At 39.2% G+C, this 14,928-nt stretch overlaps 1 protein-coding gene and 1 long non-coding RNA gene across 4 annotated transcripts in view; one reads left to right on the top strand and one right to left on the bottom strand.

Moving 5' to 3' along the window:
- Positions 1–10,948, bottom strand: part of LOC148337897 (connector enhancer of kinase suppressor of ras 2) — a 58,806-nt gene extending 47,858 nt beyond the window's left edge. For 2 of the 3 annotated variants that reach the window (XM_088293359.1, XM_088293358.1), the window contains exon 1: positions 10,579–10,947. In XM_088293359.1, the coding sequence (XP_088149485.1) occupies positions 10,579–10,642 (64 nt within the window). In that variant the 5' untranslated portion in view covers positions 10,643–10,947. Of the gene's footprint in view, positions 1–10,578 lie in introns of all 3 variants that reach the window. The other variant, XM_088293357.1, reaches the window with a different exon arrangement.
- A 1,618-nt stretch (positions 10,949–12,566) lies between these two features.
- Positions 12,567–13,360, top strand: LOC148337896 (uncharacterized). The gene is made up of 3 exons (XR_015842903.1): positions 12,567–12,683; positions 13,172–13,214; positions 13,285–13,360. It is a non-coding gene; the product is annotated as an uncharacterized LOC148337896 (long non-coding RNA).
- The last annotated feature ends 1,568 nt before the right edge of the window (positions 13,361–14,928 follow it).

Below are 14,928 nucleotides of genomic sequence, written 5' to 3'. Positions count from 1 at the left end.
ACCTGTGTTCTGAGCACAAACAAAAGCAGATGGACAATTTGGATTCCAATTCAAGGTTCCTAGTGGGATACAATAACATCACATAAGCCTAATATTATGTAATGTACTGCTTGCTGTGCTGTAGCTTGGTGGACAAAACAAAATACAGACTTGATATATAATAAAACTTTTATCATGATTAACAGGCTAGAAGATGATATTAAAAACATAATCATAGTAGAAAATTAGAATGTGTTACCGTTGTATGTGCAAAATAATGATTAATGACCAGAGGTGGGCATTCCATCAGTGATGATGGAAGATCCAACAGTCTGTCACTGACTCACACCCGTTTTGCTGACAAATGACGGGAAACTTCAAAAAAATGATGGACTAAGCAACGATGGATGTGAGTTTCCCCCCGTCATCAGAATCGGCACTCACTGGGTCACTGACGGACTCCTGTCTCGATTTTCACTGATGACTGATGGAAACATGCGGTGCGTGTCTCTCATGCGTGTGTTTGCAGTGGGGTTTCTTTTAGCAGAGCAGAGGAGAACCTACTCGTTCTCAGAAGAAAAGAAAAAAGTTTGAATATCGCTAGTCAATCTGTGGTTATATTGGCTGCTAAATCTATATCAGTTCCCATTAAGCATGTCTGCTCCCCTTATAGGTCATCACGGTCGATAGAGGAAGCTGGATTTGAGGTATTTACCCTCCATCGGTCCCACAGACTGCAATGACATTGTCCCGTATTGTTTTCGTGTGTCTCAGTTTTATTTCATTCATTTATTTTTTTCACTTCATCGTTCTGTTTTTTTGTGGGGGTTTTTTTTGTTTTGTGTTTTGAAACTTTGTGCAGCAAAAGCGTGACGTAGTAAGTAGTCGACGATTGGCTGTTGCTGACGAGATTCTGCCAAAGAAGAGGAAGAAGAAGAGGAAGAAACAACTGTCAGGCCTAAAATAGTGGTGACGAACTTTATTTTGTGAGAACAGAAGTTCGGTTCAAATAACGATGGCGGAGAGATGGACGGAGGATGAGACTTAACACAGATCTGATCAAGTGGATTTTATGCAAAATCTCTGATCCAGTATGTCATAATTTGTGCGATCTATCAATGATGGGAGTGATTGTATCCGCAAAATAATATATTCCAGCAAACAGAACCTCTTTCATTCCGAGATCACTCTGTCCTGCCCGTATATATGTTAGCCCCAAACCCAATCTAATTTTAGCCTTTGTGCTGGGTGCCGGAAATTAAACATCCAATTTCAAAGTAATAGCTTTTGAGTAGTTTCCTTTTGACTGGTAAAAAGCCTGAAGCCATTTTGGCGCTGGTCGACTGTAGAGTAAATATACAAGTTATTTAAATACATATAGTGTTGCATCTTTTGATCGATTCACTGGTAAATTATAAATGACGGACCAGAAAATCTACTAACACATCCATCTCTGTTAACGACAGGTGAGTTTTCATGGGTCCGTTTTTTAATTAGTAGATTTGATGATTACGTATATAGATCTGGCATTCATGGAAACCATACGACGTATTACAAAAACTGCGCCACATCTATACCATGACCAATATTGAGCAGCGAAAATTTATTTCAAGGGTCCTTTCACATCTGTAAATTGCCTTCGGTTCACTGAATCCTTTGTTGTTTTAATAAACTTAGTCCATTTTCCCCTGACATGGTTCCACACAACAAGCAATCACATCAGGTGACAGTGTTCAACTTTCTTATTGTTTGTGAGTGAAAGGCAAATAAACAGAAAATGGGCTACCAGGCTACAGTACACCAGCAAATAGCGTATACTCAGGGAGATTTCACAACAGGTTACTATTCTTCACATGACTAAAAGAAATAAATGTTTGAGCAACCCTATGAATGATAAAAGGCCTTCCACTGGTTCAGCTTTTCTGTTATTGCTGAGTTTCAGATTGCCGCAAGTAAGAAATGGAGGAGCCAACAAGGACTGACCTCAAAGCATTACCGTCAAAAGTAACCGGAAAATATTGCCAATGACATGCATATTTTTAAGAAAGGTGCATCACTGTTGATATGCAGAAATGCAGAAATGAATGTATACTTTATCCTCCTACATTTTACGAAATAATTTCATACATTGATGATATAGTAGGACTGGACAGTAATTCAATATTGATATGTGCTACAATGTATGCATGATCAATATTAGTATAAAATGGCTTCAATAAATTGTTTAATAGAAAAAACAATCGGAAAGAAAAACCTGGAACAATCACAAGCGCATAAGACGAAATTTCAAACACAAAAGAGTGTTTTGAATCCAGCTGAGTCGCTGGCAGCTCGTCTGTCCGCCAAGTGAGCGAATACGGTGAAGCAGCCAAACCAACGTAGCAACCAAGTCCTTTGCTTTGTCAAAATAAATGACTTCAGTTCTACTTTTGCAATGATATCATATGCAAAGTAACTGCCCCAAATGGCTACATGGAGTTGAATTCAGATCCAGTATCTGTTAGCCAGCTTTAACACTCAGCATCACCATGAAGTTACAATCAGGTAAAACAACAATAACCAGTTGGAGATGCTAGAGGTCGGATTGCTTTCTCATCACAACAGTATTGGCTGCCTCACCTGAATTTTGTTATTTGGTTACTATGTTATTTAACAGCTGAACATACAGACCCCAAAGAGGGTGAGGGGGGAATGCCCTCTTTTAGTGTTTGCCTTGCCCCTCTTTTGAGATCAAAACTGACCCTCCCTCATAAAAGTGTTGCTCCTGGAACAACAGCTGCAAAAAGACACCCTCACACCGACACATACACACACACACGCACACAGGACCCTCTGTCTGAGTGTCCGGATAGAGCCGGTACTTTGATATGTTGCCCACTGCATCTCTGTGCAGCTCAGCCATGAACTGTGCTCTCCCCGTTTCTCCATCACAGCCACATTTCCCCCCACCCCCATCTTAAGGAAGCTTTTTGTTCATTTTGCAGTACACTTTCCTCTTCCGAAATTTCCTTCTCCCTGATCGCAGTTTGTACTCATTACACCCAAAAGATGGTGTGTGTGTGTGTGTTTGTATTTTAGAAATGCTGCATGCATGTGTCTCGCTCTTTGCCTAGATTTATGTTCTAGGCATGTGTAGCAGACATCTGCGCGTGGTTTCTGCCTCCCCATATTATGACACGTGTTGTGACTCCAACATGATCAGATCTGGTTTCCATGGTTACCGATGCCCCACTTAAACTCCTGCTCCCAAGTTTATGTGTGTATATTTGTGGGTGGGTGTCCATCAACGTGTACATGAAGTTCACCTAAACAAACAAAAACCTGTTGAAATGGATTGCAAATTTTAAAAACATCAACTCAAAACAATGCAATTAAAATTGTTTTAAAGCAATACATACTGCATGTTTATGTTGTTCATCTACTGATTACCATGTAGGAAGTGTGTGTGTGTGTGTGTGTCTCTTGATTGGGGTTGCTCACATACAAACGAGTGAACGCTTTGGATTTGGTTCCATTAAAAGGCATTATCAGAAATATTTGAGTATTATTATGTAAATAAAGGAGTGAAGATGAGATTACAAATTTATGTATATTTGTGTACGCGATTCTAGATTGATAAACCAACACTTTTTAATCTTAATGCTGTACAATTGGCTGGCAACCAGTCCAGGATGTCGCCTCCCTTCCACCCAAAGTTTGTGGCGATCAGTTCCACTTTACGCGAGACCCTCATGAGGATCTGGCGTTGAAAATAGAGGGATGGATGTTTTTCTTCATCTATCAAAATAATCAATTTACTGTGAAGAACACTTTTGGATCACAACCAATTATATCAGGTTCTAAAATAATTGAAAATTTATGCCACATAACCGGCCTGTTGACAACCGTATTTTTCTTTTTCTCTTTGATATCACTTTCAGAGGTCCACCCCGTCAAACACTAAAATAGAAATAGAAATACCCCGTTTAAATATTCTGTATAGGCACCTTTTAATAAGCAATTAGTTGTTTTAACATATTTAAACACACTTAAAATAATACAAACGTCTTGTAACTCATATATTTACAGAGAGCATGCGCAACACTATAAATACACTATATATATTACACGGTCTTTTAGTAATTTCAGAAACCTATTTGGATAAATGTTTTACATTTTTTCCCAAGTATTATGTTCCTGTGTTTAAATGTTGTCAATGTACATTCTTTTAGTGATTTTGGCAAGCTCCTTACTATACTTTATTTTCTTCTGAATGTCGTTCGCTGTTGTGTTTGTAAATGCTTTTAGGTGTTACGTATTTGCTGTGTGAAGCAGATTGAGTTGATTCCAGTATAAAAGGTGCTATTAAAAACAATACGATACAATGCACCTTTATTTATAAAGCGCATTTCACAACAGCTGGAGCTGCAACAAAGCACTTTCCATAAAGTGTAATATAAATTAGCACACAAATTAAAAGACAAACAATAGATACCAGAAGAACAGCGACAGTCTCGTGTTGATTTGAAAGCTAGAGAATAAAAATGTGTCTTCAAATTTTTAAAAGCAATAAAAGACATACTTTATTTTTCAAACTGTCCCAATGCCAATGCTACAATAAATGTAAAATCCCATTAACATGCTAAGGGAAAATTAGAATCAACTTCCACGAGTGACATTCCTTCAACTAACTACTGCACATACAGGTAATACAACAATGCACAAAGGCACATATTATTCTTAATCTGTGAAAATCTACATGATTGAGTATTGATAGAACCCTCTTCGGGAAGGGATTGGCGGCACGGTACACCTTGTACTGGTTGCCACCCAATCGCAACACAGACAAACCACAGGGAGGAAACCGGAGTAACTCATAAAAAAAAAGAAAATAAAAAAAAAAACGCAAGCACAGAGAGAACATGCAAACTCCACAGCGGAAGGCTGGACCCCAGAATCAAACCCACGACCTAAGCACTGTGAGATGGACATGCTAAGCAGTTAACACAAAGTGCCGCCCAGGTAGATTTGTACTTGACACAAAAGATAGGGTGGGCAACGTGCTCCGATGAATGGGAATGAACAATAATGATAGGTTTGAGTAGCTGAGTTTCGGTAGTTGATTAAATATTAACTTTTAAAATGCATTAATTGTGATTTCAGTATCTAAGTAATGGTAATGATTTTTTTTTCAATAATTGCCTAGCCCTATCTATATGAATTTATTCCATGAGGACCTCCTGTGCAAGTCACTTTTAACAAGCACCTATTGGTGAAGTTTACAATGGGTAAACCGGAAGTATGCTATCATGTGAGACACTAGAGATAAACGCATTAATTTTTTACTCTGCAATAACTGTATACTCACGCTCATCTAGAGCAAACATAAATATAATTTGAAGCATTTTGATTATATTTTATTTCGATTATTTTATTTTTTTCCCTTTCACTGTGACTCAGCTGGACAAAAGGGCACACATTCAGAATGGTTTTTATTTATCATTTAAACTGACAGACGGTATTGCATCATCTGTGTTGTTGGAGAACTTTTTTTTACTCATGTTCCGGCACTTGGAAACGATGGTATTACATATAAAAGTAATCGTGGGAGGAGAGAGCGGACTCCAAGTGCCCACTTCACTTCATTGGACAGATATTTGTGATTTCCTCCTAAGCCATCTTGAGTTCATCCACCCGTGTAAGTCATCTTTCAGTCCCTTATGAACTTACTTTGCACCCTTTGACCTCGCTGCTGAGCAAATCAGCTCTGCATTCTGCCACGTTGACACTGTCAGTGCTCGATTGATGTGGGCCATCAGTGAATGATTGGACATGATGGAAGTCTGCGATGTTCTCACATTCCCAACGCTCCCACAGTGGCGCAAAGCTCTCACTTTTAGAGGTGCCTTCTTACGCCTCTCGGCTAGACTACCAAAACCCAGTCTAACCTGCCTCTGCACAGAGTTACGACTCACGCCACGCCAAATTTATACCGATCAAGCCCCATGAGTTTTTCTCCCTTGATACCCCCAGCGGATAATAATTAAATTGTATTTTTTGGTGTGGTATTGAGAACACTGTTCCTTTTATACCATGACTAAAAAAATGCTCAATTAGTAACTCTACTTACAGTATTTAATAGAGGTGAATATGACAACTTCAGGCACCCTAAAGGGGCCGAGCAGCTCACTTCACATTATTCCATCCCAAAAGACCCCTTTGCCATTTTCAAACTTCACCAACCATCCAGAACTTCTGCTATCTGGCCCATCCAGAGTAGTACTTGATTCATTACATAATAAAATAATCTGAAAATAAGACCAGTGCAAAACTTTCTCTTTGTGAGCTTTTTGAAGGGAGGCTGAAATTCAGCCTCATACACCGGTGCACTTGAAAGATCCTGTTTTGAGAGGTTTCTTAGACTCCAAAGACAAAAGCAGCTTCAAATACCTGCTCAAATCCCATCAGCAGCTTTTTTTTAACAGCTGCTCATTTAATATGATGCATTTGCCTGACCGAAACCTTACAGTGAACTAAATTGACAGGAGCAACAAAAGCCTCCCACAAAAAAAAAAAAGAAAACTCAAATGTTTATATTAGCTTATCTAGCCAGGAAAGCCTACATGCCGAAAAAAATGTACCACAATGTATACAGACATGAGCTTGAAGATGAGAATACACAGGACAAGATCACAGGCAGGGCAAATCTATAGCGCCATCACACATGCTCTTCATATATCAGCAGGAGTCGACTGGTAATAAACATGGTCTTTCATCCACTCGCAAGCAGGTTCAAACTGACAAAGAACATCTAGGAGACTCTTTCAGTCGAAGAATCAAGCAATTGCGAGAAGAATTATGTCTCCTTCTGCTATGCTACGTGGTCACTGTCAAGACTGAGTAACTTTGCAGCGCTATACAAATTTTCGCACAAAGATCTGGCTTGACTTCTGATTCTTATGCCACTTGGATGTACAAAAAAAGAAAAAATATAGTCTTAAAGTGTCGGGTTTCGACACGTCTACCTTATTATTCTGTCGATTAAAAGTCAAGATTGATTTGATAAGAGCGAATTAAATACAACGCATGCTTGCTTTGATTTTGAATTTGAAATCATGACTGGATTGCACAGGCCATGATTTTACATATATTTGCTGTGTTCATCACATCAAAATTGTTGTTAGCTGGCATTCTTCCTTGAATAGATAAAGTCTGATTAAAGAACAAAACTACTGCCCTTCTTGCAAATGGGCTGCCCACTCACTTTTACGGGGTTGAAGTTTGCTCACAAATTTGTCGTCGGTACCAACATTTTATCAGAGGCATAACAGAAGTATTGGAACACTGAGGTAGTTGTACTTAATGGGTAAAGTAAATGCATTTTTACTTTCTGGTCCTGGATTTTATATGTCTGTATGGGTATATGTTCTTGTAATCCTGGTCCCTTATTAACTATAATCTTCTCCCGCTAACCTTTTTTTCTCTTAGTGGTATGTTTTGTTTCCTGGTGTTTTGTTACTTTGAGTTTTGGTCTTGTCAAGACTTTCAATTTAGTTTTTCCAAAGTAACTCCGCTCGTGTTTTTGTTAATCAATTTTGTTCTGTCCACCCAGCTTCTCCTGCCACCTTGCTTCTGCGTCTCCAACCCCGCAATAGCATGACAGGTCATTATCTTGTTATATGATGACATCTCTCCCAATCCATTTGGTTGTCTGTTCCTTTAAATTGACCGACAAGTGGCAAACGAATGGTGCTTTCTTCTGTTCTTTGACTACTCAAATACTTTTCAGAACCATATTTTCACACACTTTAATTTTTTTAATTCTTGTTGTGTGTACTTGCATAAGGCCCAATTCTTATAAAAAAAATTATTTTGAGAAAAAATAGCAGCTTCGGTATGTTGAGCGTGTTTGGAACACACCCTGCCACATTCAGTTTCTGTCAAACACAAATACACACATAGAGGAAACTCCTCCAGTGTGGGTGATCAAAATAAATGCTGATGAGTCATCTTTCTATCAGCTATTGTGCTGCTTGAAGTCTTTCAACAGCACACAAAGTCTAGTCTGCTACTTTAATAGATTAACCTTCCAGTATAAAAGATTTCTAAAAAGTGAAATGCAAAAATACGCACCTCAGGAATGTCACAGAAATACACATCATGTCTGATATTAAATCAACTAAAGTAATGCAGCTATCGTTTATGAGAAAATGACTTAAGACCTATGAATGAAAGGTCAGAAGATTATTTTTATCACATCAATGTAATACGAAGCAACAATTTATTCATCCCTGAAGAACATTTAAATGACGGTGTTTATGGGTAAATCCCACTGTGATTTGGTCCATGAAGCCACTCCGTCATTTTATGACAATTATATTAGCACTTGCAAAAAATTATTTGATAAAATGCCATGGAAATGGTGTGCTGAAATGAAAAACAAATCTAACACAAGAAGAAGGATCAATCCAAAGTAAATCATACTTTAACTTTAGATGTATAATATATTTTTCTTTATCATGTGGGAATTGTAAAATGTTGCATAAAGTGTAAATAATTGTGATAGCGAGTGTTTGAGAATTCTGTTGCAAGAACACACTTCTGCCATTCTAAGCATTGGACATTTGAATTCGGCAAGGTCATGCGTCTAAAGTTTGAGTTATCTCTTAGGGCAAAGAAATTTCCTAAGCGCTTCTAAATTTGGCCTCTAAGTCACCGCTCCATACAAATGGCTCTGTGTGGGATACGAGAGCTGACGGGTTTCCAGGAAACAAAAGGACAAAGTAGGATTCTGAGCCGGAGAATGAAATTCATTGGACAGTATGATTTTGATGAAAATAAATCTCTGAGCTCATTCGCAAGACTTTTTAACCTACAAGAATATCACAAGAGAATCAATAACAACGGATTACAGATTGAGTACCAGAATGTTCAAAATGAAAACATGACTAGCCTTTTAATTACTGGAAGGGACTCAGGTTTGGGATCGGCGGCTCACTCTTTTGAGACCCTCCTCAAAGTAAAATATGAACTGACAATCAATATCAATTCCTAGACATAATCAGACTTGTTTTTCATTCTGACATGAAAGTTTTTATGATTTACGCAATCATGCATGATCAAATCATAATTTTACACTCTACATCAATAACTTAATTTTCCTTTTTTTTTTTTTTAACAGAAACCTATGTTGAAATTGAATAGTCATGGCCGAGTGTAATTGGAAGCCTATTTGCTGACTTGGTAAGTGGCCTACAACGTGGTCCCAGTCGCAATCAATCAGCTGAAACAAGACAACTCCTCACAGATTGCCATTATTGACAGGTGATGGCTACTTTATTCATTGAACCTAACATACAGAATATTTGGAAAAGTGGGAAGAAATCTTAAAACCCGCAGAGGTCCTAAACAATGGCAGCGAGAACGTCCATACAATACCCCAAAAAACAGATTAAAACGTAGAGCCTTCATGCTGTGAGGGAACGCATAGAATTGCCATCCTTCACTGACTACTTCATAAGGAATTATTTCAGAATATGAAAAATACACATAAGAAAAGTGTTGCATTTACAATATTTCATTCGCATTTGAGGGTTTCATACACCATATTTGGATTGGAACTAATGAAGCAGTGACTGTAGTTCTGTTCTGTTTGCTGGGGCTCCAGTATGAACATTCAACAAAGTAGAGAATGAAGCCATCTGATGAGGCTAATTACAAATTCAAGGACCTTGGGCATCCATGTTTCCTCGCTGCCTTGTCCTCTGGGGTTCTCTTCACTACCTCAGCATCTAATCATGCAGAATCATGATCCACCATTTGAAATAATGTAGTTATAGTTCCTGAACAAATGCACCATTAAGCTGGCTGATCACACATGATTGCGGACACCCCCATTTCCTCCCTTATCTGTCCCTGCTGTCTGTCAATAGGGCTGCCACAGTTTGTGTCACACTGCTCTCTAGCTGACCAGCGTGTATCCATGCACCCCCCTCCCACTACCAGCTTAAACATCAGCCGCGTATTGATAATGATGATTTAAAGGTCTTGTCTAATTCGTCTACATGATTCCTTCATGAATCTTACTGAATAGGCTGACATTCAGGGTTGGTTTTATTTGAGGTGTGTGTGTGCGTGTGTGTGTGTTTGTGTGCTGGGGTGATGCAGCTAACAGCATTAATCACACGCATGAGTACATACAACACACACTTATATTGACACGTACACACACACAGACACTGAGTGGTGATATGAGTTTCAAGCGTGTGTCAGTGAAAGGAGCAGATGACAGATCCGCCACATTCATTGATGAGACCACTGCATGGTGCTTACTCCAACCGCATCAGCACCATCAGCACCATTAGCAGCAGCAGCCTGTAGGTTTGCCATGCACGGCTCAATCTTAAACAAACCATACAAAACAGATGAATGCTGAGTGTCCACATTTTTTTTGTGGAAACCCATCTCACTGCACCACCTCTACTCGCTCATTCAGGTAGGAGAAGCTCCATGCATGCAGTGTGTGGCCACTGCTGCTCACTTCACCACCACCCCATAATCCTCAGTCAGATCACATACAAGCCTTCGTTGATGTGATGCAGAGAAGGGATCCCAACTCACCTTTCATCCAGTCCAGCACTTGCTTGTGTGTCCATTTACTTATAGGTTCCATAACCAAAGCCATGATGTCACAGCCTCTCTGCGTTAAACAGCACAGGAGTGAACGCAGGCGACATATAACGACTTGTCAGTCACATCTGGAGTGACGTGGCGTCGGATAATTCGGAGTATAAAGAGACGGTTGTCGGTTTTATTCCCTCCATCAGAGCATGGCCGCCTGCAGAAACGGTGAACGGGATGCGGTGGTGCAATCTACGCGCACGCACAGACACACGCGCGCTCCCTGCCGCCTTACCCTCCCCTCTCCCTCTCTTTCTCGTGCCTTCCCGCCAGCAGCTCGCGCGCTGTGAGAAGGGGATTCGATGGGAGGGACCCCTCCCCTCTCCTCTCCCCCAGCCCACCTCGCTGCAGCATCATAAGGGCCACCTCTCACAATACAGACCGGGGAATGGTGCAACGCACATCATACAGAGGATCTCGTTCCGCGCCCCCTCCTCCCTCCAAACACACTTTTCAGAGACGCAGGGTCAAAGAGCGTTTAGGGGAGGGTTGATTTAAAATATGGAACATAAAACATTGCAATAGAAGACAACACCTGTTATATAAGTTTGTTAATCGTGCAGAATGGTAGAACGGTTTATGTCTTTGTTGAGTCTGCCTGAACCAAAAAACGTGTTACGTGCTTGACTAATGATCAAGCTACACTATCTATGCACGGGGAAATCCGCAACAGTAGTCTGCATCTGCATCTCCAGACTGAGCGATCGGCAGCGAGAGACAGCGCCCCCTGCTGTGCACTTAAGACATGGTGACGTCATGGATAACGCGTCACCCGTCCAACGCACGCTCACACATACACTCGTTGAGATGGGGCTAAACGAGTCATATTTATATATCAAATGTGCAGAAATTTGTCTTCACCTATTCCAAAGCCCAATCAGTGGTCCTATTCCCAATGGGCATTTGTTATCAATGTAACATCAATATGACGTCAATTGAATGATTTTGATGTCATGTTGATGTTGAAAAATCAATTGAATAATGTTGATGTCATATCTTTGTTGAATTGACATAATAAAATCATTCCATTGATGTCATATTGATGTTAAATTGACATCAGATGCCCACTGGGTAAGTTTACTTGCCACATACGCCCACGGGGAGCCGTTCTAGAACACTCTAAAAAAGGATTGGTTAAAAAAACTACCAATCTATTTGGTTAAGCTTATTTTGGTTAGATTAACCAATAGATTGGGCGGTCAATGACCAATCCGGTTGTTTATAAGAATACCAAATACATTGGTTATCCAAACAACCAATGAATTTGGTTACAGAAAGGACACTTCACTAGCCCAACTGTTTTGCTACATAGTGTGTAGTGTGCGTCAGACCTACTGAACGAGTATATATTAATTTACAATTTATTTATGTTAATTTAAATTATATTATCTCTATGAATCAACAATAAATATTGGTACCATTTATGTCATTAATTTAGACATAAATAGTCTGGCGTTGCATTTCACAAACCACGTTGTCTCTCATCGCAAACTTCCATTTTGACTTTTGGATCGAGACGCTACAGGAGTGGGGATTAGAAAACTACGTGGAAAGATTCAAGGGTAAGTATGGAGACTGTTTTTAATGGTTGTACTTCAGCTTGTATTCCCGGGGCTCTCCAAATGGCATGCGCTCCGAGATAAACATCAGACAAGTGTTTAATACTGTTTAATTTACGTATGTATAGCATTTGAAATTAATTACATCTGAGCAGTCTAAACCCTTATTTCAAATGTCCCAAATGTTAACCAGTGTTTGAATCGCTTTACACAATAGTGTTTGCATGGGTAAAATGTTAGAAATGTGTTTGGCCACCATTGGAAGCTGGCGCTGTTTCGTCCCGTTTGCACCAAAGGAAGTGAAGAAGACGGAAGGCGGGAGCAGACGAAAGCAGGCTTTAGGCGGTTACTTGCTGTATATGGCGTCGGGGGGGGGGCGGTCAGTGTAGAAAGAAGAGTAACTGTTAACATCCGCACGGTATTACATGCCTAGTCCTGAACACAACCTGTAACGGCGAGTCCCTGAAATGTAATTGTATTCTCACGGTAAGTCTTTGTTGTCACTCTCATGCTAGAGCTCTTCGGAGAATGTTTGCTGCGCTGGTTTTGAAAATGTGAAAACGCCCGCCATTAAACGACGGTAATGGCTTTTCCAATGTTTTTCGTCAACTGAGCAATTTTTACTTTCGTGAGAACGGTCAGGAAATAAAACATATAAGGCTATTGTTGTATACTGCCAAGAAATTGTATTCAAATAAAGCTAGTACACCCGCGATATCAATGTATTAGAAGTGCGTGTGGTTATCAACAACGTTGAAGCCCACAACATTAACTTAGCATATTGGCAATGTCGACGTGTTCAAGCTGCTTGATTTGGAGGAGGACTGACACCTGCTTCATAAGATAACCTGCGCTGATTTGTGTTCAAGCATTCCCCTCTCTTCCAAACCAGTAAACCTGGGGGAAACACTGAATGATATAAGTTTGCAGTGTATATGCACTGCCGAGAAAATAATACATTTGTTTATTTCTAGGTATTAGTGCTTGGTGTGTGATGCTTGAATCTCAATTAAAAAGGTATAGTATCAAAAGCATAATGTCATGTATAAGGACTGTGTGATAATATATTAGTTTTGTTCTTTTTCAGAGGAAGAAATTGACAAGGAGAGTTTTTCATGTCTTGCTGATGATCTGGTGAAAGACATGTTTCCTAAAGTGGTTCCATGGGCCAAGTTCATCCAAAAACTACAATACTTTCTGAAGGTGTGGCATTAATTTTGGACAGTACATGTATAGAGTTGGTGTGAAGCATGGTTTACATTTGTTTTAAGTGCCATAAAGAAATCTTTCAGGTTTCACATTTTAACAATGACAATGAGGTCTATTTGTGTTACCAAGATGCATGCATGCACACATTCCAGAAGTAAAGTTCAAATTGCAAACATTTGTTAAATGCTGACCGAGGTAACGAAATGTTTTTTCAATTATTGTTTTAGTTATTTTGTTAGTTTTCATTAACTAAAATAACTGTCTGTACAATAAACTGTATTTTTCTATTCTCATTCCAGCCTGGAAACAGACCCCCTTGCCTGTCAAAGGGAATGGATAGAGGAATGTGCGAAGAGAGGGGTCACATGCCAGCCCAAGTGGTTGCCTCTGGGACCACAGTCTTGGCAGCAAATATTTTCTACGTCCTTTTATGACGACTAGTTTACCAGTTGGACTCTCTTGTCAAAATTGGATATGATGTGGAATACCCAACAGAAGCTGCTGATGTGTGGATGTTTCTTCAGAGGTGCGTGTGTATGGCATTGCCATACCCTCTGATGTCTTAACTCCAAGGACTCAAGAACTAATTATCAAAACAAAATACAATACAGCTTTATTTATATAGCGCATTTTTCAACAGCTGGAGCTGTAAAAAAAAGCGCTTTTGATGTGGTGTAATATTAATTTGTGGGAAATTAGCACACAAATTAAAAGATATAAACACATACAATAGATACCAGAAGAACAACGACAGTCTCATGTCGAGTCGAAAACTAAAGAATAAAAATTTGTCTTGAAATGTGTTTTAAAAGTGGACAGAGAGGGGGCTCACCTAGCATTTAATGGAAGCTCATTCCATAGGGAAGGACTGGCAATTGTAACTTGTGTTTTGTTATCACTGCATTAACAGTTCCAAATGCTATTTACTAAATATTTTGTATACTGTTATGTATTGTATTATGTATGCATTGTAATATATAGTGTATTGTTTTTTAAATTAAACTGAACTGCATTGGTGCTTTAACCTTGCTCATTATTTTATTCCAGATACCAGTGTTAAATTCCAAGCCTGCAGTACCAATCAATAATGGTACCATTTTAACCAATTAAAATAGTCATTATGAACCAATATAGATGGTTCCAGTCCAACCAATTTATATTGGTTGCTTGTGCACAAATTAACCAATATCTTGGTCAAAAGGACTGACGTGTATTGGTTGGAACCTACAACCAATAAACATTGGTTAAAAACGCTATCTATTCTCAATTGGTTGTTTTAACCAAAAGATCAGTCGGACACATAACTACCAACTAGATTGGTCAATTTTAACCATTTTTTTGGTTAATCTCACCAATCCTTTTTTAGAGTGAAATGCTCCATATCTTTTAGTAACTCATTCTTGAAATCGCATCTCCATGAAGAAAATGACAAAGACAGTGTAATCATAATATATTAACTCATTCACTGTCATCCCAGGTCGAATGAATGTACTTTTTGGCTTCTATATCCGTCAATGGCAAC

The sequence above is a fragment of the Idiotropiscis lumnitzeri genome, chromosome 4 (genome assembly GCF_059441095.1).
Source record: "Idiotropiscis lumnitzeri isolate Australia: NSW breed Sydney's pygmy pipehorse chromosome 4, RoL_Ilum_1.0, whole genome shotgun sequence".
NCBI lineage: Eukaryota > Metazoa > Chordata > Actinopteri > Syngnathiformes > Syngnathidae > Idiotropiscis > Idiotropiscis lumnitzeri.
The sequence above is the reverse complement of the archived record's forward strand: the minus strand, read 5'-3'. Positions and strand labels throughout refer to the sequence as shown.